Source organism: Arachis hypogaea, chromosome 13, assembly GCF_003086295.3.
Source record: "Arachis hypogaea cultivar Tifrunner chromosome 13, arahy.Tifrunner.gnm2.J5K5, whole genome shotgun sequence".
Lineage (NCBI taxonomy): Eukaryota > Viridiplantae > Streptophyta > Magnoliopsida > Fabales > Fabaceae > Arachis > Arachis hypogaea.
In genome coordinates, this window is record NC_092048.1 from 6415459 (window position 1) to 6442273 (window position 26815).

The following is a 26815-nucleotide window of genomic DNA, read 5'->3' on the forward strand; positions in this document are numbered from 1 at the left end:
GCAAAGATGGACACACATATATGAAGCGGTACAGCAAGCATTAAGCATGTAATGTAGAGTATTGCAATGGTTGAAGGTAAATAAAAAAATGAACCTACAACGTATAATTGGTGCATTGTTAGGTAGAAAATACCTACAAAAACATCTATTATATATGCGATCCAAGGCATCAACACTTGAAATGTATAATTGGTGGCATTATTGTTAGAGTAAGTCAGATAAACTTATCAATGTTAGGATGTCCTCAGCGCCGAGGAACCTGTAATAAAGGTGTATGTGTGACTCGTTCAGATCATAGACTAAAATAAAAAAAGAAAAAAGATTTTTCAGTATCGATGTATTGGTTAAGATAGTGAATGGAGATCTTTCTTTCACTATCTTAACTGAAAAAAATCTATAAAATTTAAAAATGGATAATAAAAAAAATGATATCTATATATATTCTTCGGTTGGTTAAATGCTATAAATGAGAGTAGTAATTCTCTATTCTTAACAATAGGATCCGGAGATTTCTTAGTTCATCATGCTATTGTTCTAGGTTTATATACAACTACATTGATCTTAGTAAAAGATGCTTTGGATGCACGTGGTTCCAAGTTAATACCAGATAAAAAAGATTTTGGTTATAGTTTTCCTTGCGATGGTCCGGGACGAGGTGGTACTTGTGATATTTCGGCTTCGGACGCATTTTATTTGATTAAAGTGCTTTTGATCGACCATTAGGGTTGGAAATGAGACGTGTCAAATTAAGTTTAAATTTGGCTCATACAAATTAAACGACTCATAATTCGATTTATTAATAATTGAATCTATTTAAGTTTTACTGACAAAAAATTTATGAGTTGACTCGAACTTACAAATCAATTTAAATAACATGAATATAATCTATAGTTCTATAGAATAAATTATAACATATATAAGAAAAATTATCAATTATATATGTTACCTATCTATTAATTATAATTTATATCATCCATCATAATTATATATAAAAATCATATGTGTATGTAAAATTATATATTTTTACTATAAATTAAAAATATACATTTATATATTATAATATTAATATAAATAATTATAATAACCAATATATAAATGAGTTACTCACGAGTTAATAAACTAAACTTACTCAAATTTAAACTCGACTCATTTAAAATATCAGCTCAAATTCCAACTCAAGTTCACAACCTGATGAGCTCAATTTATTAAGAGTTCGAACGGACTTACGAGTCAGTTTGACTCACTCTGAGTTCTATTAACAATGTCTAACCAAGAATTAGACCTAACCTCTGTCATCTCTAAATTAGCAGAACTAGTTTGATAAATGAGCAAAGTTCAATACTCCATGGAGACAGTTATATATATTTTAATCTTTTAATGATTTAACTCTGCTAAAGTGCATGGCAAATCCTCATAAGATAACTATCCCCGTACACCTTATTCTCGAAATTACATTAACACTATAACAAAATGAAATCCGTTTCTTGAAACGTCGAGGTATATGATGGTTGGAGGTTGGATAACTTTTCCATCTCATCTAACGCAAGCAACTTAGGAAGTGGTGGCATTAGGCTCATTGGATCTGGTGTTTCATTCAAACTGCAATGAAAAATAAAAGCAGAATAGAAAAGTTTATGAGTAACATTGCTCTTAAGCATAGTCAAAATGCTGTTTATAACTTACTCTTTCATAATTTTATTGAAGTTCTCTCTCACTTGGTGGAAAATTTCAATATTCTTCCCATGCTGCAAACAAATTTGAAAAGGATAGAAAAAGAAAAAGATTATATGTTAATTTTGCAGCCAACAAGAATGGAAATGACGATCTAATCAACTAGAAAACTAAGTCTCATAAATAAAACTACATTAGAGTATACATAAACATTGATATAAACATTAATCCTTTTTATCCATAGGATTCAGACACCTTAGATTGTTCAACAAGTTACAAACACTCTTGACTCACCATACGAGAAGCAAGATTTTTTGAGATTTGGTTGAAGGCCTGTGCATTTTGCTCCATGAGTGTACCTATTAGACCTCCAATTGCTGCAAAAAACACACTGCAAAGTTCAGAGGAGATTCTTTATGCTTGAACACTAAAGCAAGGAAATGCAGATACACAACATTTTTAGAAGTAAATAAAATGAAAAATGATATGTAAACTGACCTTTGTAAGGCATTCCTGGCACTGATGAGGCAACATCGGATGGAGCAGCAGTAAGGCGAGAAGAAGGGCCTGAAACTTTCTCCTACAAAAGAAACAAAAAAGAGAGAAACTTGAGTTTCCACTACTACAAAATAAAATTTATGAAAGTATATTCTGTTTACTTCCTTTTTGTCACACTATTTCTTGGTAATTCTATTACTCAACATGTGAAGTTTTCCCTTATTTAACATTCATAAAAATAAGTGAACAGAAATCACCATGATAGTTTTTTCCTGCAAAATAATAACAACAATAGCAATGCATGATGCTTGATCTATTTGAAAAAGTAAGATAATTATATAAATATAACAGTGTCTCCACTGAAACCAAAACTAAAGAGTGCTAGAGCTATATAACCAAACAAAAAAAGGTAAAATGAAATAGAAGATCAAGTGATACAATACCTTTCTATTTCTACTTTTCTTGGTCAACTTAAGATCATCCTTCCTCCTCTTGCTATTTTGAATGTTTTTTTCTTTCTGTAAAATACAAACCAAGCATGTCACCATAGAACTGGCTCTTAAAAAGAGCATTTATCTTCAATTAAATCAAAACCAGCAAAAAGTAATTCTAAAGCAATCTCATGAAATTCTCATGCCTTCTATAACAATCTTTGATTAAAAAAGAGGATAATCATCATCAAAATTGTCAACACTGAACATAATTTCTTGGGATTCACATCACAATCACATAAACCATTGACAGAAAAAAAGAGTACATATCTTACTTCCTTCATCCACCGAACTCGAAGCGCCACATCCCTAACTGTCTTATCTTGCAGCTGTTGTGCTATGGTCGCATAGACTGTTACGTTAGAACCAACACCAGCATACCTAAGATGATAATTAAGATGTTAACAGGCATTATATTAAGCAATTTAGTCAAACATATTGAACCACTCAACAGATATTAACTATCATCATCACATGAAACAACAATATTCATCTTAAGCAACCAAAATAAGTTTAAACACAACTTCATACCCAACGCTTGAATCCCAAATTGCATATAAATTAGGAAATCACTCTAAACATAGATACGTATATTAATTATCATACCAAAAACAAAACAACCATAGATTTGATCAATAAAGGGTAGCATAATCACTCACCTAGCAAGTCCATCTTCAAGAATAGCTTGTTCTTCAAGGTTCCATTCAACTGCTACACCAGGAATGTGCCTCAGAGTTTTCTCTATGGCCGAAGCAGAAGCGGCGGGAGCCATGGAATTCCCGCCATAGCTGCATGAGGAAGATGGTGATGGAACAACATGGTTCCAAGCACTCAAGTGCGAGAAGGAGGAAGAAGAAGGAGGATAGGTAGCCATTGAAACGAAACGCACCCTTTTCTTAGAAGATTCCAAGAATGAATCTTTAGAGGCCAACCTTGTGAATGGAATCAAAGGGTATAGGAATCCACAGTTGGTTCCCGCCAACTGTCGCCAAAAGCAGTGAAAAAAACAGAGAAACAGCAAAGAAAAGAAAGAAAGGAAAGTGAAGCGAATATGGAAGGCGGAGAAGTGGTTGAGAGAAGAGAGCGATTGGGATTGGGATTGGGATTGGAGACAAAGTGAATCAGAATCAGAATCTGAGAGCTTGGCAATGGTGGGAGAAGCAGAGAGCTAAAACTTGTTATAACACAGAATTTGAAATTTAGTCAAATATTCTACATGTTTTTCCTTTAAAAAGTTAATATATTCCTTTTGCAATTAATAATTTTATTCTATTATTCCATTGTTATGCTCTCTTTAATCTTTATCCTGTTATTAGTGTTTTATCTACGTGCAAGGTATAGAAGAAATCTAGATAGAATAAATTCAATTCGTAAATTATGAAAGATTATAATAAGATTTAAATAGTAAAATTATTCAATCTATTAAAAAGAGTTTAAAATTTGTTGACTCATTATATCAAAAGATTTTAAGGATTTAATTGAGATTCTGATTTATGATGGATGAAAGATTTGAATTTTATTTCGCACATTAATTATTTGTCCTTAAATGATTAAGGACTAATGATTACCTCTAACAATGTATATTTTTATGATATTACGCTTTACAAATAATATTATACAATCACTTAATATATTTACTAACATACATCTTAAATCCTTAAAAAAAAACTCTTATATTTTTATCTTTTTTTTTTAGATAGATTTTATGAAGATCCTTATTGATATACATAATGATATTAAAGAGAAGGAATCAAAGAATGAATTAATGAGAATGAGAATAAAATTAAAAATGAAGAGACCAACTTTTGACAGTAAAAAACTAAAAATCAAAGAGGAGACTACAGTTACACTAAAATTTTGGCAAAAAATTTAAATTATCAAAATCTTATCTTATCATTAAAATTTATAAGTAGGTATCTTTTACGTAAAGTTTATAGTTAAAAATTATTAAATAATAATTTAATTAATAATTTTTAAATATCAACTTTACATAAAAATTATTTTATATAAAAATAGATAAATAGATACTTTTTATTTGCAACTAATTTGCCGATGGTTTGTATTTAATTTTAGTACACCATTCCACCTCAAAAAATGTTGATATAAATGGTAGTATAGAACTATAGAAGGAATAATACAACTTTTCATCAGATTGTATTACCTCTGCAATTTTGAAAAAATGATTCTGAAATTATTTTTTCATTTATTTACTATATATACAACAATATTATACTATGGCCTTTGATTTGAACAAAATACTTACAAATGAGTGGTCATGAACACAGTCATACTTCACAGGTAGCAAAACAACCATGTCAACTAGTCATTATATTGTGTCACGTATTACTAATTGTGCCACATCAACTTTTCGGTTGGTGACTGAAATTAAACCTGAGACATGTGTCCAGGGTTCAATTTAGAAGTTTAAATTATTATAATTAAAATTTCAAGAATCAAATTGATATATCGCACGAATTTTAAAAATTATTTTAAAGATTTAGTCCATAAATTTTTCAGCAGTTGCTATTGCATCTTTAGTAGCAACTGTTGTCACTGCAGCCAAAGCTTCACGCTCCTCTTCTTCCATGGCAGCCTGAACTCTCTCAAGAAACTTGTCATCCTCTCCAAGAAGAAATGGCCTGCATAATTTGTAAAGAACCAAGGTCGCATCAAGTATGAAAGAAACTGAATATTACAGTGTATATAGGATAAAACACATGCATAAACTAAACACAGAATAATATTACGTGAAAGTTCCAAATTAAATAACGTTATTACGTGTATGTCTTCGTTCATAATTTTATATAAATCGAATTTATTGAATTTGAATTAACCATTATATCCCTCTATGTAAATCGAATTAAGTAGCTTCAATTTATGTTATCATGCGTTTGTAATGGTAACTCAGATCAATTGGATTCTGTTTACTTGAATGACACCATTCATATAAATAGATGCTTATCAATTCGATTTACTGTTGGATTTTGTTTTTTTTTTTTTAATACCTGAGTTTTTATTATTATAAATTTTTAGTATTTCGTGTACTCCTTATATTAGAAAATTTTGATATTCTTCTACTATTAGTACTCATCTTTTTAATAAAAATATTATATACATTAAAAATTAAATACTAAATTAATCGTTATGCAATTGTGCATAAATATTGTTTTACTTGTTTTAAAGTCTAGCTTATACTTCTAACTTAATTTTTTTTATTTTGAATACTTATATATAAATGACACTCTTTCTATTTATTATCACTATTTTTTATAAAGTAGAAAATCTATAAATCTAAAATTGATATAAAATAAAAATATTATATACATATTTCTATAACAATATTGGATAAAAAAGATTATATATAATATTTTTACCACAATTTTATTATGAGCCAACAAGTTTCAATACTAAATACTAAAAAAATATAATAATTTATAATACAGAGCACATTTGAGAGGAACACCTTAATCTTTATTTTTTTTTTTCTCCTTTTTGATAGTTTAAATTCACTAAACTAGTGAAGCATATATAGACAAAAAAAAAAAAAAAACACAGCACAAAATACATCAAACCCTCAAAAAATAGAAAAAAGAAAGCATGAAAAAACAGATTCATGCAAAGAAACAAATCAGATGACTGAGCAAAACATCACTCTTTCTCTGTGCAGTAATTTTTCTTAATAAAGATATCTGATAATAGATATACAATTTAAAGAATAAGTACTACTCATTATGTATAAACAACCTAAGTTTAGATTCAAATTAAATGCTATATGTAATCGAAATATCAACATACAATAGTATATATAATAGTGCAAAATAAACTAAACGAACTTAATTTGCGATGATAAAAAGAATTAAATGCGCCCTATAAGGATTAGTGATCACAAATCATTATTATTCTTGTGGTGAGCATACTTAGACCTTCCATCTTGCACTAAGGAAAAAAATTGGAATTTGTTTTACCAGCTGCATATGCATGTAAGAGATTAGATTAAGCATATGGGCTTAATTTGTCTATTTGTAAATCGGTTCCGCTACGTTACCAACAGCATATCTGCCAACTTCTGCCAACTCTTATTTATAATTGTGTTTCATGGAAATGTGTTCGTGGATGTGTCTAATAAAAATGTCTTTTTTATAGCTGTGTTTAATAGAAGTGTCTTTATAGATATATTTTCTGGATGTGTCTCTTTATATATGTATTTAAAATATATTAATTATTAGACACATCCACGAACACACTTTCATGAAACACAATTATAAATAAGAGTTGGCAGAAGTGGGCAGATAATATGTTGGTACCCTATACTTTTCCTTTGTAAATAGTTGTAAGTAGTTATACTCAGTAAAAAGGTAAATCACATGGATAATATTAAATAAAAAATAGAAAATTAAGTTTATGTTCAGTATAATGTATAAAAAAAAAAAAGAAAGGAAAAGTCTAGGGGGTCAACATTTTTTGTGTTTTCTGGCCAGCACTTAACCATCAAAACAAAAGTGAGTGATTTTTCACTATTAGATGTAATCTCACACTATTAAAAATACTATTGATGGCCAATTGATGGTTATAAAACACCAAAATTACTGGCCCCTAGCATTTCTCTAAATAATTCACCAATCAATACAATAAGTTCAATCAATAAATTTAAATACCAATAAAAAAATATAATAATTCATAATTTAAAGTAATTCATCGTATGAGTGGAAGTAATTGCTTTAAAATGAGCATTAATTTTAGAAACAAAAATAAATAAATTAGAGTTAATTCACATTAAAAAAATAATGCTATGAATTTAATTATATAATATTAGCATATATCAACTAAGCTCTAAATAACTAAATGATTTAATGTGCATAATATTTAATTTAATGTGCATAATATTTTTTTTTAAAGATACGTTATTTTATTCCATTACAATGGAATATAAGTGATCCAAAAGAAAATAATAACAAGGTTAAAATGGAATTTTTCATAAGATGATATTTTCTAACAACTATAAAACAGATAGCTTATCCGTCGTCAAAGGACTAATCGAACTTTTTCTTTGAATGCACACATGGCGAAACGAGCTATTTCTATGGGTGACAACCACTGCTTCTGGAAGACTAGCAAGTTTCGAGCTATCCATAGCTCCAAACCAGGTGTGCCGCTCTATTCTTGTCTCTGTTTTTGTGTTCTTCTTAGATATTATTCCACCATTTCCAACTTTTCTCAAGAGCGTCTCTCAGTGGAAGTTCAGCTATGTCTCACACTAGAAATTCAGCTGATTTTCATGCACCAACTATTGATTTAGGACATGAGACCAACAAGTGAGTAATTGATTCTTCAGATTGATTATATTTGGGATACATTGAATTCTTTGATTGAGTTTTTGCCAAAATCGCGATTTTATTATGCATGATTTTTCATATAAAATTTTTAAATAATTTAATGTTCTTAAATTGTTTAAATAAATAATTTAATGTTCTTAAATTGTTTTATTTTTGAGAGATAGGTTATTTTGTTCAGTTAATACAATTGAATATAAATTATCCAAACGAAGACAACAGTAAGATCAAAATGAAAATTTTTACAAGACGATATTTTTTAACAATTACAGAACACGAGTTTATCCATCATCAAAGTACGGATACTAATCAAATTTTTTCTTTAAATGCATTCATGGCGAAACGAGCTAACTTCCATAGTGACGGACAAACGAGCTACTTCCATAGGTACGACTTCTTTTCGAATTCTCCTAGCTCCAAATCAGGTGTCCTGTTCTATTCTTCTTTTTCGTCTGTATGGTTCTTCGAAGTTCTTAGCAGAGATTATCCCATGAGTAATTAATTATTCTGATTGATTATATTTGGGTACATCGGTTTAACACTGTAAATTTTCCATAGAAATTTTTTGTTCTTTAGCTGACATCTCAGTTACCAAATTAAAGAGTACAAAGGCATTTGTGTATACTGCTCTGGTAATTACTCTAATGAGAGATAGAAGAGCCGATAAGCCAATGAATATGCCGAAAAGATTGAGTACTGCGAGTTCTACTCTCTTGACCTGGTAAGTATGTCTTCTTTATCCGAGATAAACTATGGAATCTGAAGAATAGCTTGTGCCAAATTGTGATTAAAAGGTTGAATTGTTTGGTGTTTTCACTATCTGTCTGTTATAATTAAGACTGAACCCTAGATAAGTTGTTGATTTGGGCTTTGCGACAATAATTTTTTTATGGGGTTAAATTGTTTGAGCCAAAGAGTCTTGTATGTTTTGACTTGACTATTGTCTTCTTACCTTCTAGCAAACTCCTCCAATCTTGTGAGGAATTTATTCCAATGTCAGTATTTAGAAACGTAGAATACCTAAAATACTTACTTTGGTATACTTCAAAGTAAAAGAGTGCTACTTAGTTTACAATTTATAGTCCTATTTTTTTTAAGAGTGTCAAATTAAATACTTTTAAATCAAAGTTTAATCACCTTGAACTTTTGGTCTACTCGTTATCTCTCAACTAACTGCATTCTTCTTTCCATTCTCTTTTAACCCCACAAAAACTGTAGGACAACTTTGTGAATTTTATCGATTAAAGTCTTGTAAAACTTAAAGCAATTAAGAGTATAAATAAAGACAACCAAAGTTTAAATTATTTTGTAGTTGAAGGTTATTTGACTGGTAACAGAAGAGAGATAAAGCACTTTAGGGGTGATGTTAGAAGAGCAAACATAACTGGAGAGGTTATACTCCAAAGATTGGAAGATGCAATTCGATTATTGTTAGAAAAAAATGGTGCCATAGCCAAGTAAGTTACTATGATAGATAATTACAAAAATATTATTAAATGAATTAAAGGAAAAAATAATATTAGTGGGAATTATGATTCTTGAGAAACAAAACAAAGAATTTATCCATATTTTTCAACATATGAAAGTGGTATACAAAGAGGACAAATGGTTTCCGACCATGGGAGCAGATTGCTTTAAATAAAGCTAGTAAGTGGACAACTATGGAGTTCATGAATCAAATGATATATGCATTCACAATAAAGGATAAAAATGCTTAGTAATATAAGGTGTTTATGTAATCTATGCATGTATATAGTTGGTGAGTCATGAAATTGCGGTAGTTTGTAATATTAGGTGGATAGGTTTATTAAAAAAATGGGAAATATGTTGAATGTGCTAGGTTGGATTCAATGTCCATGTAATCTAAGTTTTTTTTATGGCATTATCAAAAGGGATTATTAGATTTATAAAAAATTCTTTTGTAATTCTCCATCTTGAATGGAGACTTTTAAGACTGATCTTAACAAAAAAAGACATTCAGGGCTACTTCTTTAACTAGAACTTCCTTTCCATTATTGAAGAGTAGTGATATTTTTCAATGTTAAAGTTTCTTAATCACTTTGTCCTTGATATATTCAAATGGAGTTAAACCCCAAAATGATCATTGAGGAGGGTATCGTGCACTAAAATCATCCTTGAGATTGACAAAAATGCATCAACATTAGTCTCTGACTCATTTTTCATTAATGACGTGATGACATGGTTTGATGACGTGGCCTGTTAGTGACACGTGTCACTCCATGATTTGACCACGTGTAATGGTATGATGATGTGTTAACCAGTGACACGTGACATGCTGATGTGGATGGTTGTGTCATGTGTCACAATGCCATTTGGCCACGTGTTTGTTTGTGTCACGTGTTGTAACCGTATCGTCCACGTGTCATTCATTATGTTGTAGATGAACCAAATTAGTCTCTCACTTTGCATTAAGTGATTCATTTTATTCCATGAAATTGAATGTTGTGCACCAGACTAGTCCATTCACTAATTTTTTCTCCATTTTTTTTCTATAAATTCAAAATTCTCAATATCTTTGAATCCATTAATTTCAATTCTATTTTTTCACATGTTATTTATATACAAGTGTTTTTATAAAATATTTTTTCTCTACCCCTAACCGCCGTTTTAGAGTTGACGTGAAGATATTTCATGCACCCCTTCTATCATCTCCGACCTCTTTCGTCTAGACTGAAGAAGTCGAAAATGGTAGTGAGGATGCTTGAAGTGCCTTCAGTCTAGCCTATTTACACATAATGAAAACGTATATTTCATAAGAGCCGAAAAAATGTGTATTTTAATTCTTAATTTCTTGTTAAAAATACATATTTTTTTATGGAAAAATTTATTACGAAATCATATAATTCTTTTTTTATAATAACATACTTATATATTTCAAAATTTACCAATGTTAAATTATTATAGAAAAAAATTATATAATTAAAATTAAAATCTTAAAAATTTTTATAAAAGCACTTGTATTTAAACGATATGTGAAAAAAAGATAATTGAAATTAGTGTATCCAAGATATTGAAAAATTTAAATTAAAAAAAAATGAGAAAAAACTGGTAAAGTGACTAACTTGGTGCACGACATTCAATTTCAGGGACTAAAAATGAGTTAGTTAATGCAAAGTGAGGGACTAATTTAGTACATCTACAACGATGATATAATGGATGACACGTGGACGAATACGGTTGTGACATGTGGCACAAACAAATATGTGGCCAAATAGCATTGTGATACGTGGCACAATCATCCACATCATGTCACGTGTCTGGTCAACACATTATTATACTATCACACGTGGCTAAATCATTGAGTGACACCCGTCACTAACATGCCACATCATTAAGTTATGTCATCACGTTGTTAATGAAAAATAGGTTAGGGTTTGTCAATCTCAGTGACATAATTGGTACAATTAGAATCTCAAGGACAATCTTAGTGCACGACACCAATTTCAAATACATTTTAGAGTTTAACTCTATCCAAATGTGACTCTTTTAGATCTTTGAACCACCGACATAAATCCAAAATGTTTGTCTTGACTTCTAACATTATCGACTTGTAAAATTTCAGCCAGCCTTTCTATAACTTTTATAGGAGTGTTATTGTTGAAAAATACATAAAATTTGTCTAGATTTACCACTTAACTACTAATTTCACGGTAATTTTGTAGTATGTTCAACATGTTGAAGTATTTTGTCTCCTTACTTTATAAAATAAAATTGAGTCCTTTGTAAAAAATAAATAACTTACTTTCGAACCTCTATGATTCAATCTCATTCGAATAATCTCTTGTATTTTTTTTTAGTGTAAAAAATTTATAAATGACTAATCATATATTATTATATTAATAAAAATAATTAATTTTCACAAATATTATTTAAAAAGACATATAAATGCATGAATTTAATTAATTAGATAATTATACAAAAAAAGTTTATATTAAAATTAACTCACATATATGTAAAAAGATAACAAAATAAAATATAAAATTATTAAGTTTTTGCAAAGATCAAAATTGACAAATGTAATATTTACTTAAATTAATAATAATAATAATAATAATTAATTACAGTTTTATATGAATAAATATTTTATTTGATCACCCACTAATTTAAAAACTTAGCTATACAAGGATATACATAAAATATATAATAATTAAAGAAAATATCTGGTAAAAATAGAATAAAATAAGAAAAAGAAGACAAGAATGTAAATCTTCTCCTTGTTGGTCTGTTTTCAAGATTACAACCTTACCACAAAGACAAGACTTATGTAGGCCAAGATTGATTTTTTGTTTTATGAAATCGATTATAAAATGAAAGAAAATAAATGAGAAATGAGAAATGAGTTTTTTATTATTCTTTTTTTAAGATACCTATCTTCTAGCAAAACTTAATTATTTATAAATCTCTCTGAGATTCATAAGTTTTTTTATTAAGGTATATAAGTTGTCTTAAGTTTTCAATAGTTAAAAACCTATGAATGATTCATTTTATAATTTGAATTTATATGTTTTCATAAAAAAAGGTTAAAAACCTATTATTTGTTTTTATATTTAATTATATAATATCATATTAATATACATAATTATATTAAAAAATGATTTAATTAAATAATAATATAAATATGATACTAAAATAACATATTAAAATTAAACTCATGATATTTGTATGTTTAATTAGACATGCTATGGCAATTACTACAAAAATAACAATGAAAATGATTTTTAAGGCTCTTTTTGGATTGTATTTTTAAATATAGATTAAAGAAATAGAGGCAAAAAGTACTTAGAACTATGATACATGGACATTGACACGAATACAGAATATGTGAATTTAACATTTTTATAAGACATGGGGACATAGCATATATATAAAACATAAAGTATTTTTTAGATAAATTAAAATGATATTTTAGTATTTTATTGATATTAAAATATAAATTAATTTTTTAATTATATAAAATATTTAAAATATATTGTTTTAATCATTAATAATATATACTATTTCTAAACTCATTTTAAGAATAGCTATTAAGAATAAGTCTAGATTTACTGCACATAATGGTATTTAGATGTGTTTAAGCGTGTTCGGAAATTTTTTTTTTTTATTAAGACACGTTGAATACAGAAGTCACGCATGTCGAACGAATGTCCATGTGTCGTATCCAACATAGAGACACGATAAATTAAGAAAATATCTGTGCTTCATTGGCTTAGAATGAGAAACAGAGGGATAAATACAGAAAAAAAAAGTCTCAAAAATAGAAAAAAAATTGTCACTCCAAAATAGGACAAAAAAACTCGATCAAAAAAAAGAAATTTTTGTTAACTTTTCTTTTTGTGTTGTTCTCATAAAAATGCTAAATTTTTAAATTTCAACTCTCTTCCTTTTTGTTTAAGAAAAGAAAAATTGATTTAATTTTTTATTCAAATTGATAATTTAGATGTTATATTTTTAAATTTGTGAATTTTGATTTTAACCGGATGATCTCTTTCTATCACTAAAATTTGAAAATTTGTCATTTTTATGAGAACAAAATAAAAATAAAAGTTAACAAAAATTTCTTTCTCTTGATTAAGTTTTGTGTCCTAACTTTTGGAATGACAAAAGAAAAATATATTTTTTTTTTGAGACTTTTTTTTATATGTATTTATCTTTACTTCTCATTCTAAATATTTTTTGTCTCTATTTTTTTTACACGCTTCAGAAAGAGTCTTAAGAATTATTTTGATTGTTATTTTTTTTCTGTTAATTCCTATAGCATGTCTAAGTAACCATACAAATATCATGAGTTTAATTTTATTATGTTATTTTAGTATCATATTTTTATTATTGTTTAATTTAATCACTCTTTAAATAAATTATGTATATTAATATTATATAATTAAATATAAAAACAAATAATAGTTTTTTAACTGTTTTTTATAAAAACATATAAATTCGAATTAAAATGAATCATTCATAAGTTTTTAATTATTGAAAACTTAAGACAACTTATATATCTTAATAGAAAAACTTATGAATCTCACATTTTTAATAATTAGAGATTTATAAATAATTAAGTTTTGTTAGAACATAGGTATCTTCCAAAAAAAAATCAAGAACTCATTTCTCCTTTATTTTCTTTCTCTCATTTTATAATAGATTTTAAAATGAACTTTATGTTAAACTAACTTTATGTTTATAACATGAACTTTGTGTTTATAATATGAATTCATGTTAATATTATGAACTTTATGTTTATAACATGAACTTTTATATAAAGGCCAGATAATTCAGGACAATTCTATTTAATTTGACTCTTGAATTATAATTGGTTATTTTAATTAAAATAAATTTATTCTTAAATTATAATATTATACACTTATATTATCTTAAAGTATGTATAAAAATAAATTTTTTATCTTTAATATTAATTAGTTATTTTTTTAATTAATAAATAATTAGTCCATTTTTTTAATCCAATTTTATCATATTAACCATGGTTTTAACCTTGACGCCACCTCCCAATGCCAGTCTCATTACCATCATCATGGGCTTAACAATTTGTCGCAGATTATAACTAAACCACTACAAATTATAGCTGTTTATGCTATATATGTGTTCATATGTACTCCGCAAGGGGTACAGACATGAAATTTTGTAATCCGCTATAAAATAATTGCACTCGTATGCAACAACGAAAAATTCAATGGTTGGAACTTGTATATTAGATCATCAAATAATTTAATAATGTAAATATCCTAAAAAAAAAGAAGAAGAAAAAGGGAACTACAACTTCGAAGAGTCCTAGCTGAAGCACAGACTGAAGTTTGAGGCTGTCAAGAGTTTAGATGACAAAGACTTTCTATTTTTAGTAACTCTTACGTCGTAGGCTTATCTTAGCTTAACTCGGCTTACACCAGCTTTTTGTCTTTCTTCTGGTTTCTCTTCCTTTATATAGAAGCAATCTTTCTTACACTGTTTTCTCAATCCTCAGTCTCATTTCCTTTGTCTCCTTACAACTTACTAAAATAGATAGACAGAGAGGTAGATTGTTGTTTATTCACAGTATTCTGGTGTGCTTTGGGAATTATTAAGTAGCTGTTTTTTTCGTACGTTCTAGGTTTTTCTTTTGGCCCTCTTTGTGGGGTTGGTGAATTCTGGACTTTGATTGTAAAGTTTGAAACTTTTCTAAGTCTAAATGTGGGACTTTGCCTGATACCTCACATCAAGTGCAATTCAGCAACTGCCTGCATTTGTTTTTTATGTGCTGTACTAGTTTTGGTACATTTGCTATGGTCATTTGGAGCTTGGGGCCAAATATTCAGGTTTTTCTTATTTTTACCATTTTTAAGAATTTTATTTACCCTGAGCGCTGTTTTTCAATTACGTTCTTGTGATTTTGAAGCATTTTCTATTCAAAATTTGATTTTGAAGCAATTTTTGTACAAAATTTATCTTTAACGCAGTTGAACTTGTGCCAATTTTGAGCATTGAAATCATTTTGGGAAATTGTCAATAGCTTTGGGTGGTGATTTTCGACCTTTCTTCAGTTGGTTTGTGGATTTTAAATAGGATATTCTGGGTGATAGTTTAAAAAAAAAGAAAAATAGTTAATGAATATTGATTCTGATCGCTTTGAAGAAATGATTTTGAGAGAAATGGTGGGTTTTGTAATAGTGAGATTGGTTGAAACTGAGTTAGCATGGTAAATTTTAGAGAGTAATTTGTATTTGGTCAACAAAGTGTTCTGTAGATTTTCAAATTATATATATTTCAATTTAAAATCCAATTTGCTTTTTTGGAAAACTTTTCTGTGCAATTTTTCTCGGCTTAAAATTTCTGTATGTCTGATTGTTTGCATCTGGAATGAGAATATTATATTTTTGTACGTAAAGTACTATTTTGGTTCCTAACTTTTAGGCCAAGTTCTAATTTGGTCCTTAACATACTAAAATAGATAGACAGAGAGGTAGATTGTTGTTTATTCACAGTTTTCTTGTGTGTTTTGGGAATTTTCTTAAGTAGTTGTTTATTTTCGTATGTTCTAGTTTTTTCTTTTGGCCTGTTTGTGGGGTTGGTGAATTCTGAATTTTGATCATAAAGTTTGAAGCTTTTCTGAGTTTAAATGTGGGACTTTGCATTGATATCTCACATCAAGTGCAATTCAGCAGTTGCGCCATTCTGAGTGCATTTGGTTCTTTATGTGCTGTACTAGTTTTGATACATTTGCCATGGTCATTTGGAATTTGGGGCCAAATATTCAGATTTTTCTTATTTTTACCATTTTTAAGAATTTGCATTTAGCTTGAGCGCTGTTTTTCAATTAAATTGTTGCTGTTATGATTTTGAAGCAGTTTCTATCCAAAATTTGATTTTGAAGCAGTTTCTATATAAAATTTATCTTTAATGCAGTTGAACTTGTGCCAATTTTGAGGATTGAAATTATTTTGGAAATTTGTCAATAGTTTTGGATGGTGATTTTTTAGCATTCTTCAACAGTTGGTCTGTGAATTTTAAATATAGAATATTTTGAGTGACTCATATATACTTCCAATAAGACTTTTGATAGTTTGAAAAAAAAAGTGGAAAATAGTTAATGAATATTGATTTTGATCGCTTTGAAAAAATGATTTTGAGAGAAATGATGGGTTTTGTAATAGTGAGATTGGTTGAAGTTGAGTTAGCATACTAAATTTTAGAGAGCAATTTGTATCAAGTCAACAAAGTGTTCTGTAAATTTTCAGATTATATATATTTCAATTTAAAATCTAATTTGCTTTTCTAAAAAACTTTTCTGTACAAATTTCTTTGGCTTAAAATTTATGTATGTCTGATTATCTGTATCTGGCGCTAAGTTCTAATTTGGTCCTTAAAGTTTCAAACGGTATGTTTTAGTCATATTCCAGTCCAAAAAAATTTTAAAAACGGATTCTAATACCAAAAAATAGATATGACTTAATAATAAAGTTGTTAAGGTCCATATCAATCATTCCATTAACTATGTGTCAAATTTAATTGAATCCGTTTAAAACCTTTTAAAACAAAATAGAAGTTTAAAAGGTTAAAAACCAAATTAAAATATAACTCAAAAGTTGGGGACCAAAATAGCAGTTTACCCAATTTTTTCTATTTGTTTAGAGAATATTTGTAGTTTAAGTTTTGATTTAATTTCCTACTCTTTACTGATGACTTGGTAGAAGTGTTAACTTTTCAGGCTTGTCGGACGCTGGTAATCTGGGAAGGAATTTCAAGTGGAAACTTGCCAACAAAAGAACTCTAACACAGGCTGAATTTTGATTTGAAGTTTGTTTTCTAACATAATCATGGAAGATCAGTTTTTCTCTGAGGGAGAGGGAATTGGGTATTGGACACCTCCTGGCGCTCAATTCGATGGACCAAGCATGATAGACAACGGAATAAAAAATCTTGTATCAGAGGAGATGCTTGACAACCTCCCTGATCTCATGAACTTCGATAACCTTGCTGGTTGGGGTAATATTCCATCTGTGACTGATCATAATTTAGATAATGGAATTTCATCACTTGCCTCTATGCCGTATTCTCCACCTGATGCATTCAGTTTAGTGGAACAGGCTAATGATCCATACTTTATGACAAAAGATTGTGGAAATTATAATGCTATTGAAACCTCCTTGGGTTTCGATGAGAAGGCTGTGTTACAGCAATTGGAGACCCAACTTGGGTTGTCAGAAGATGCAAATGATATGAATAACATAAATGGATCACTTCAAGAATTGAGTGCTGCTGACATGGGAAATTGCTTGGTGCCTAGACCATTTGCTTGGTCGCTTGATGAGAAAATGCTGAGGGCTATGAGCTTGTTTAAGGAATCAGTTGGTGATGGAATATTGACACAAGTTTGGGCACCAATGAAGCATGGTAATGAGTTCATCTTAAGCACAAGTGAGCAACCCTATTTGCTAGATCACATGCTAGCTGGATATCGAGACGTGTCGAGGGAATTTACCTTTTCTGCTGAAGACAAACCAGGGTCTTTTCCAGGGCTTCCCGGACGTGTGTTTATGTCCCAAATTCCTGAATGGACCTCCAATGTTGGGTACTACAATAAAAGTGAGTACCTGAGGGTGGAGCATGCAATTAATCACGAGGTTCGTGGATCAATTGCGGTTCCCATAATTGATACGCTCGCTGAACCACCTTGTTGTGCTGTACTAGAACTTGTCACTACAAAGGAAAAGCCTGATTTTGACAAAGAACTAGAAATTGTTAGCAGTGCACTCCAGGTTGGTTTCTCTTTTACTCCCATTTGCTTGTTTCACTTAATATTATATAATGTTTGGGAAACATGTTAAATGTGTTTTTTGTTTGATGTTTCATATTCTTTTCACATTGTCATTAGAGACTTGGATGTTTTATTCCAAGGTTGTCATGTAGAAATTTTTGCCCTGGCTAACAAAGTATCTTATGCATTCAATATGCTGTTGTAACCATAGGTGAGGTCTTGAGGAGCAGTTAGGCAAGTAGAAAAAATTCTCTGCATATGAAATTAGTTCTACTTTGCCATAAGTGAAACTATAGAAATCATATGCAGTAATCTTTTGAATGCTATATATACTCATACATGCACATCTATTTATAGTGGGAAATCTTTTGATTTGTTTTTGCAGCTTGTTAATTTAAGGACTACTACGCCTCCACGACTTATGTCCCAGGTACTGTTAAGAACATGCTTCCCCCAACCGCCCCAACAACAATAAATAGAAGACAAGGGGCAAAAACAAAGTTGAACTTTCACAATGCTGTATTTTCATATGGATTTAAAAACTTCTTACTCAGATTGGTTATTTTCTGTGCAGTGTCTATCAAATAACAAAAGAGCAGCTTTAACAGAGATAATTGATGTGTCACGAGCTGTGTGTCGTGCGCATAGTTTGCCACTGGCATTGACATGGATCCCCTGTTATTATAGTGAGGGGATAGGAGATGAAGCTTCAAGAATACGGATTAAAGATGGGTGTAAAATTCCCGGTGAAAAAACTGTACTATGCATTGAAGAATCAGCTTGCTATATAAATGATATTGTGGTAGGAGGATTTGTTCGTGCATGTGTTGAACATTATCTCGAGGAAGGGCAAGGTGTAGCTGGGAAAGCGCTTCAATCAAATCGTCCATTCTTCTATTCCGATGTGAAGGCCTATAATATTAGTGAATATCCCCTTGTTCACCATGCGCGAAAATATAAGTTGAATGCTGCCGTTGCAGTCAGGCTAAGGAGTATTCATACCAATGATGATGATTACATAATAGAATTCTTTCTACCTGTCATTATGAATGGAAGTCAAGAACAGCAACTTTTATTAGACAATCTATCAGATACTATGCAGAGAATGTGTCAGAGTTTGAGGATAGTTTCGGATGATGAATTATACGGGATAGAAGGTTCGCAAGTGCAGTTTTCAAAGGAAGAAGGCTCGAGTTTTTTCTCTATGTCTAGGGGAAATTCTCATATGGCGCCGGAAGGTGACCATGATTCGGTCCAGCCTATGTCCTTGACAAACAATGAAACTGAAGCTGCTCATAACCAGGTATATCTTAACAGTTGCTTCATTTGAGAAATCATTTATTATAATTTATGATTCAACTTTGTAGGCAATGGATGGATCAAGAAAGCAGACTGAGAAAAAGAAAAGTACAGTGGAGAAGAATGTTAGCTTGAGTGTTCTCCAGCAATACTTCTCCGGTAGTCTTAAAGATGCGGCTAAAAGCCTTGGTGGTAAGACTACTACAGCTTTGTCCTTGCAGATTTCTTTTAATTTATTCAATCAGCATATTATTTTGGGTTAGATGATAGATTCTGGTTCTAAAAATATATAGATGATAAATATTTGTGAAAAACACCAAGATGATTATTATTGACAAGTGATTCTTCTTGAACAGTTTGCCCAACAACCCTGAAAAGGATATGCAGGCAACACGGAATCGCAAGATGGCCATCGCGCAAGATCAATAAAGTTAATCGTTCGTTAAAAAAAATACAAACCGTGCTTGACTCAGTCCAGGGTGTGGAAGGAGGACTGAAGTTTGATCCTTACAAGGGGGGATTTATTCCAGGAGGATCAAGCAACCAAGAAATTAATGCACATAAAAGTTCTCTCTTCCGGAAGAAATGTTCTGGAAAATATCCTGATCCTGCATCAAAAGATGCAGTCACCGTATCTCCGGCATCTGGTAGCAAAGGTGAGAATTTAGCTTCTGCATTTAGACATGCTTATCTCTAATTCCAAGGGTGAGTTGAAGAAAAACAAAGCTTTTTCTGTTGATGTAGATTCAAAGCCAATAGGCATGGATGATGGTGGATTACGGCAGGAACCCTTTCCGGTTTCTATTTTGGAAAGTTCTAGGTGTGATATAGTATATCACAGTCCAAACACCCTGGTTGCCGATGAGATGGAAAATTATCTGAATGGGGCTGACAAGCTCGGCGAGCATCACAATCCCACTACTTCAAGCATGTCAGACTCGTCAAATGGCTCTGGCTCTCGGAAATTTGAGAATCGGAAACATTTGAAAGCCAAATCACCTTGTGTTGATAAGGGATCAAAAATTATTGTCAAAGCTGCCTACAAAGAAGATATGATCCGTTTCAAGTTTGATCCTGCAGCTGGTTGTCTCCAGCTCTATGAAGAAGTTGCAACAAGATTCAAATTACAAATCGGATCATTCCTGCTGAAGTATCTCGACGATGAAGAGGAATGGGTGAGGATGGTAAATGACTCAGATTTGGAAGAATGCATAGAAATATTGGATGATCTTGGCACCCGTGCTGTGAAATTTCTTGTTAGCGACATGCCTAGTGGTTTGAGCAGCAGTGGCAGTAACAGTTGATGAATTCAATGAAGCACAAGAAATCTTTGATCCAAATAACCCCAATGACACATCTAAGATATTCCATAGAAATGTCTTCATCCGACTTGTGTGGCTAAAAAGCAATACTAATGAAATATTGTTGACGGACGAATTCAATGTGGCAACTGAATTCTTCAATCAACATATTTCATTAGCATTGCCTTTTAGACACACAATCAGATGAAGATGTTTCTATGAAATTTTCTGAATGTGGCATTAAGATTATTTGGATCAAAGATTTCTTGTAGTTTAATCTTAGAACCTTGAAGCATGATCATGCTTCTTCAAAGTGTCTATTTTCAGAAGGTAGGATAATAGTTACAAGTAAGCACTAGAATGTTAAATACATAGTTCTATACATGACTATTATTCTACATTCTGAAAATAGACACTTTGAAAAAGTATGATCATGCTTCAAGGTTCTTTCCTCTATAAAAATTAAATAGCTTATAAAGTTTTATAGTTAAATAATTAAGATAAATAGCTCTAGTTTGCTTTTATCCCAATTTTTATATAAAATCATCAATAATTTGGGAAAGATATTGTAAATAAATTTTCACATAATTTTGTTGTTTTTATCCTCACAAGATAATCTGATTAATAATAAAAATTAATACCGTTTCCAGTGTATTGTATGTAAAATTGTGCATAGACTGAAGTCAAAGAAAAAGAGCTTATTATTTATTTTATTAATAACATAATAATATTATAGTAATAAAATATTATTAAATTTTAAATGATCCCAATACATCTTGTCTGCATATACCATATACTATATATATATCCCTTATTACTTCTCCTAAGATACGTATTACTAAGACATAAGGATGATAGAATATGAAAATAAAAAATTTATTATTTTTGGATCACCAATTTAGTATTCCATTCAAAATATTTTTTCTTATAAAATAAATGGATTCTAAAATAGATATTTATGAGTTATAAATAAAAAATTTATTTAATAGAATTATTTTTATTTAAAGATTCTATTAAAATTAAATAAAAATATTCTAAAATTCTGTTTCTTTGATTTTATTAAAAAATATAACTATTTAAAACTATTTTAGTTAATATTATATACAAATTCTATTAGAGTTGGTATTCTAACGTTTGTATTTTTTTATACAAAAAAATCTTTTTAAATTTCTCATAGAAATCGATTGCATTGATGAATAAGCTCTCAATGTTGTCCAAAAACCTTTCCTATTTCAAAGAGTGTTTTGGATTTTTTTTAATCTCGAGGTGCGTTTATTTGGAACTGTCGTGCATCTAATATAGTGATAGTGATTGCGCTGATGAATAAGCTTTCAACGCTGTCCAAAAACCTTTCCTTTTACAAAGAGTTTCTTGGATTTTTTTTATCTCGAGGTGCGTTTTGTTGGAACTGTTATGCATCTAATATAGTGATAGTGATTGCGCCGTTCAAAAACCTTTCCTTTTACAAAGAGTCTTTTGGATTTTTTTTATCTCGAGGTGCGTTTTTTTTTTGAACTGTCATGCATCTAATATAGTTATTGTGATTGCATTGTCCAAAAATCTTTTCTTTTTACAGAGTTTTTTGAAACTGTCATGCATAATATAGTGATAGTGATTGCGCTGTTCAAGAATTTTTTTATCTCGGGGTGCCACGCATCTAATATAGTTTATTTTTTCTAGATCTCGAGGTACGATCCATGCATCTAATATAGTTTATTTTTTTTTTATCTCAAGGTGCGATTTTTTAGAACCGCCATGCAATAAATAGTTTTTTATTAGGTTTAAGTTTAACAAAGAGTCAGAATTTTCTTTTGAATAATGGAAAGGGCGAATGGTGGGAATCGAACTCGCGTCTTCTCCTTGACAAAGAGAAATTTTATTATTGAACTATATTTGCATATTTGAATTGTATTTGATACGGAATATATTAATTTTATTTGTGTTTTAATTTTATATAGATTACTCTATGCTTTTAATGTTAATAGGATTTTTTAAATATTACTTTTTATATTTTCTTATTTTTTAATGTTATATAAGTTACTATATTCTTTCAATGTTAATAAATTCTTTTTAATAGGTATAAATTGAGTTAAATTCTAATTTATTTTCACATTTTATATTTACTTTTTGTTATATCACTATATAAATCAACATTCACTTTATATAATTTTTTTATCCCTCCTCACATAATCTCATATCTCTTTTTTTTTTCCTACCACTTTTGCTAAATATATATAGTAAGTGACTATGTAATTGTATTTATTAGGAAGAAAGTGAAGAAAAAAATGATAGTGACTCAACTAACCATGATAAAGAAGATTTGACTTAAATTACTTTTTAATCCTTTTATTTCTAATTGAACTACTTTTAATTATTTTATTTCTACTTGTTATGTGCCTTATTATTATATCTTAGGATTTTTTTTTTCATTTTTCTTCTCACTCTCATGACATTTTTTTTTTAGATTACTCTATAATTTTATATTCTCCTATTCTCTATTTTTATATAGGTTACTCTATCTTTTTATAGTCTCTTACTATTTATTTTTATATAAGATACTGTATGGTTTTAATGTTAATATTATTTCTCTTTAATGGGTATAAATTGAGTAATAAAACATAATTCATCCTCTTCTTTTATACATAAGGTTTAGGGTTTTTCAAAAGTAACTTTTTTGAGTTTTTGACCTATAAAAAGTAGTGGTATTAATGTCTAGTACAATTTTCAAAACCAAATTGCAGCTTCTAAGAAGCTATTTAGAAACTTATAGAGAAGTTAAAAAAAAAAAACTTCTTTCATAATTCTACTATTTTTTATCACAATTCTAGAAAATAAGCACTTTTAAAGCTAAAAACTCAAACACAAAATAATTTATTTATAAACTACTTTTAATATAATCATTTATTGTTTAAGGGCCAGTTTGGCTAAACTTCTTAAATAAGTTCTTTTGAAAAAGGAGTTTAAAATATAAGGACTTTTATTAATATTAACTTTTAAATAAGTTATTTTGAGTTTGGAAAGTTATTATGGAAGTCATTGTTTTAAAATTGTGCATTAAATAAGAGTGATAAAATAGCTTTTGAAAATAGGAGAAGTCACATTTTTTAACTTCTTCAAAAGCTCTTAAATAACTTTTTAAAAAGTCAAAAGTTTATCTAAAAAATTATACCAAACACATTAATGTAACTTTCTATAAGTCAAAAGTTGAAAAAAGTAACTTTTTGGTGTTTCCCAAACGAACCCTAAGTTGTTTTTCAAAAGGAGTTTAATTAAGCTGTTTAATTAACATTTACTTAACACCTCTTCTTTATCTTCTCTTTTACATAATATCATGCCACTTATTTTTTTTCCTCCATTCTTATTAATATTTTGCACAAATATTTAAAGAATTCAGTTGATAGCACAATTCTTTTTTTTAGTTTGATAAATATATGTATGAAGTAATAAATTCTTAAAATACTAAATCTTTACAATTTTTTTTAATTTTTGGTTTAATTATATTCACCAGTTATTTCAATCATATATTATTTAAATTATCTGAATGGGGCTGACAAGCTTGGCGAGCATCACAATCCCGCTACTTCAAGCATGTCAGACTCGTCAAATGACTCTGGCTCTCGGAAATTTGAGAATCGGAAACATTTGAAAGCCAAATCACCTTGTGTTGATAGGGGATCAAAAATTATTGTCAAAGCTGCCTACAAAGAAGATATGATCCGTTTCAAGTTTGATCCTGCAGCTGGTTGTCTCCAGCTCTATGAACAAGTTGCAACAAGATTTAAATTACAAATCGGATCATTCCAGCTGAAGTATCTCGACGATGAAGAGGAATGGGTTTGGATGGTAAATGACTCAGATTTGGAAGAATGCATAGAAATATTGGATGATCTTGGCACCCGTTCTGTGAAATTTCTTGTTCGCGACATGCTTAGTGGAAATCTTTGATCCAAATAACCCAATGACACATCCAAGATACTCCATAGAAATGTCTTCATATGATTTGTGTGGCTAAAAAGTAATACTAATGAAATATTGTTGACAGACGAATTTTATGCGGCAACTGAATTCTTCAATCAACATATTTCATTAGCATTGCCTTTTAGGCACGCAATTAAATGAAAACATTTCTATAAAATTTTCTGGATGTAGCATTAAGATTATTTGGATCAAAGATTTTTTGTAGTTTAATCTTCATAGAGAAAAGTATTTAACATTCTAATACTTACTAGTGACTATTATCCTACCTTCTGAAAATAGACACTTTAAGGAAGCATGATCATGCTTTAAGATTCTTTTCTCTAGAAAGATTAAACAATAAATGAGAGAAGTTAAAATAACTTAATTAAGCTCCTTTTGATAAAATAACTTAAACAATAAATGACTCTGTTAAAAATAACTTATAAATAAGTTATTTTGTGTTTGAATTTTTAACTCTAAAAGTGCTTATTTAAAAAAAATGTAATGAGAAGTAGAAGTATTATGAGAGAAGTCATTTTTTTTAACTTCTCTATAAGCTCCAAAATAGCTTCTTAGAAAGTTGCAATTTGGTTTTGAAAATTGCACCCGACATTAATACTACTACTTTTCATAAGTCAAGAGTAAAAAAAAAAGCTACTTCTAGAGTTTCCCAAACGGGCCCTAAATAGTTTATAGAGTTTTATAGTTAAATAGTTACAGTCAACCGTGAGATAAATAGCTCTAGGTTGCTTTTATCCCAATTTTTGTATAAAATCATCAATAATTTGGGATAGATATTATAAATAAATTTTCATATAATTTTGTTGTTTTTATTCTCACAGAATAATCTAATTAATAATAGAAATTAATACCGTTTCCGTTTCCAGTGTATTGCCTGTAAAATTCTGCATGGACTAGAGTTAAAGAAAAAGCGTTTATTTTTTTTAATAACATAATAATATTATATTAATAAAATATTATTAAATTTAAAGTGACCCCAATACATCTTGTCTGCATATACCATATACTATATATATCTACGATTTGAATTGGTCTCAATTGATCCCTTATTATTTCTCCTAAGATACGTATTACTAAGAGATAAGAATGACAGAATTTGAAAATAAAAAATTTATTATTTTTGGAACACCAATTTAGTATTCTATTTATTTTTTTTAAATAAATAGATTCTAAAATAGATATTTATATGAGTTATAAATAAAAATTTTTATTTAATAGAATTATTTTTATTTAAAGATTCTATTAAAATTAAATAAAAATGATTCTAAAATTCTGTTTTTTTGATTTTATTAAAAAATATAACTATTTAAAACTATTTTAGTTAGTATTATATACAAATTCTATATTCTATTAGAGAATAGAATCCAACTAATTCAAAGTATTCTAACGTTTGTATTTTTTTATACAAAAAAAGCTTTTAAAATTTCTCGTAGAAATTGATTGCATGAAAAATCTTTCCTATTCCAAAAAATTGTTGGGATTTTTTTTAATCTCGATGTGCGTTTATTTAAAATTGTCATGCATCTAATACAGTGATAGTGATTGTGCCGATGAATAAGCTTTCAATGCTGTCCAAAAACCTTTTCTTTTACAAAGAGTTTTTTGAATTTTTTTTTATTTTGAGATGCGTTTTCTTTGGAACTACCATGCATCTTATATAGTGATAGTGATTGTGCTGTCCAAAAACCTTTCCTTTTACAAAGAACTTTTTGGAATTTTTGAATTTTTTTTATTTCGAAATGCGTTTCTTTGAAATTACCATGCATCTAATATAGTGATAGTGATTGCGCTGTCTAAAAACCTTTTTTTTTTCACAGAGTTTTTTGAATTTTTTTTTATTTTGAGATGCATTTTCTTTGTAACTACTATGCATCTAATATAGTGATAATGATTGTGCTATCCAAAAAACCTTTCCTTTTACAAAGAGCTTTTTGGATTTTTTGAATTTTTTTATTTCGAGATGCGTTTCTTTGGAACTGTCAT

The 26815-nt window shown here is 29.2% G+C and overlaps 2 protein-coding genes across 9 annotated transcripts; one reads left to right on the forward strand and one right to left on the reverse strand.

Moving 5' to 3' along the window:
* Positions 1-1149: 1149 nt before the first annotated feature.
* LOC112735723 (uncharacterized) lies at positions 1150-3739 on the reverse strand. The gene is made up of 7 exons (XM_025785237.3): positions 3320-3739; positions 2936-3041; positions 2613-2687; positions 2170-2251; positions 1966-2048; positions 1684-1745; positions 1150-1599 (listed from the first exon to the last, which is right to left on the reverse strand). The coding sequence occupies exons 1-7, from the start codon at positions 3532-3534 to the stop codon at positions 1461-1463; spliced, it is 762 nt and encodes a 253-aa protein (XP_025641022.1). The 5' UTR covers positions 3535-3739; the 3' UTR covers positions 1150-1460.
* Positions 3740-7692: 3953 nt separating this feature from the next.
* Positions 7693-21520, forward strand: LOC112736799 (protein NLP8). 8 transcript variants are annotated; one of them, XM_072211117.1, is made up of 8 exons: positions 7693-8711; positions 17205-17482; positions 17576-18255; positions 18640-18684; positions 18829-19557; positions 19622-19745; positions 19910-20209; positions 20298-21520. In XM_072211117.1, exons 2-8 carry the CDS (start codon positions 17314-17316, stop codon positions 20855-20857), a joined length of 2607 nt encoding a protein of 868 aa, XP_072067218.1. In that variant the 5' UTR covers positions 7693-8711; positions 17205-17313; the 3' UTR covers positions 20858-21520. The 8 variants fall into 8 exon arrangements, with proteins under 8 accessions (XP_072067218.1, XP_072067219.1, XP_029147232.1 ...); XM_072211118.1 differs by having other exon boundaries at positions 17584-18255; XM_029291399.2 differs by having other exon boundaries at positions 7693-8377; positions 8549-8711; positions 17205-18255.
* Positions 21521-26815: the final 5295 nt, after the last annotated feature.

What these genes read in the sequence shown, in the direction of transcription:
- LOC112735723 (XM_025785237.3), bottom strand. Translation starts at nt 3,534, where the DNA reads ATGGCTACCTATCCTCCTTCTTCTTCCTCCTTCTCGCACTTGAGTGCT. An exon ending in GCCAGGAATGCCTTACAAAG is followed by an intron (nt 2,049 to 2,169) that starts GTCAGTTTACAT and finishes TGTTTTTTGCAG; the next exon opens with CAATTGGAGGTCTAATAGGT. An exon ending in TTCAATAAAATTATGAAAGA is followed by an intron (nt 1,600 to 1,683) that starts GTAAGTTATAAA and finishes TTTTCATTGCAG; the next exon opens with TTTGAATGAAACACCAGATC.
- LOC112736799 (XM_025786400.3), top strand. Translation starts at nt 17,314, where the DNA reads ATGGAAGATCAGTTTTTCTCTGAGGGAGAGGGAATTGGGTATTGGACA. An exon ending in CTCCACGACTTATGTCCCAG is followed by an intron (nt 18,685 to 18,828) that starts GTACTGTTAAGA and finishes TTTTCTGTGCAG; the next exon opens with TGTCTATCAAATAACAAAAG. An exon ending in CTGAAGCTGCTCATAACCAG is followed by an intron (nt 19,558 to 19,621) that starts GTATATCTTAAC and finishes TCAACTTTGTAG; the next exon opens with GCAATGGATGGATCAAGAAA.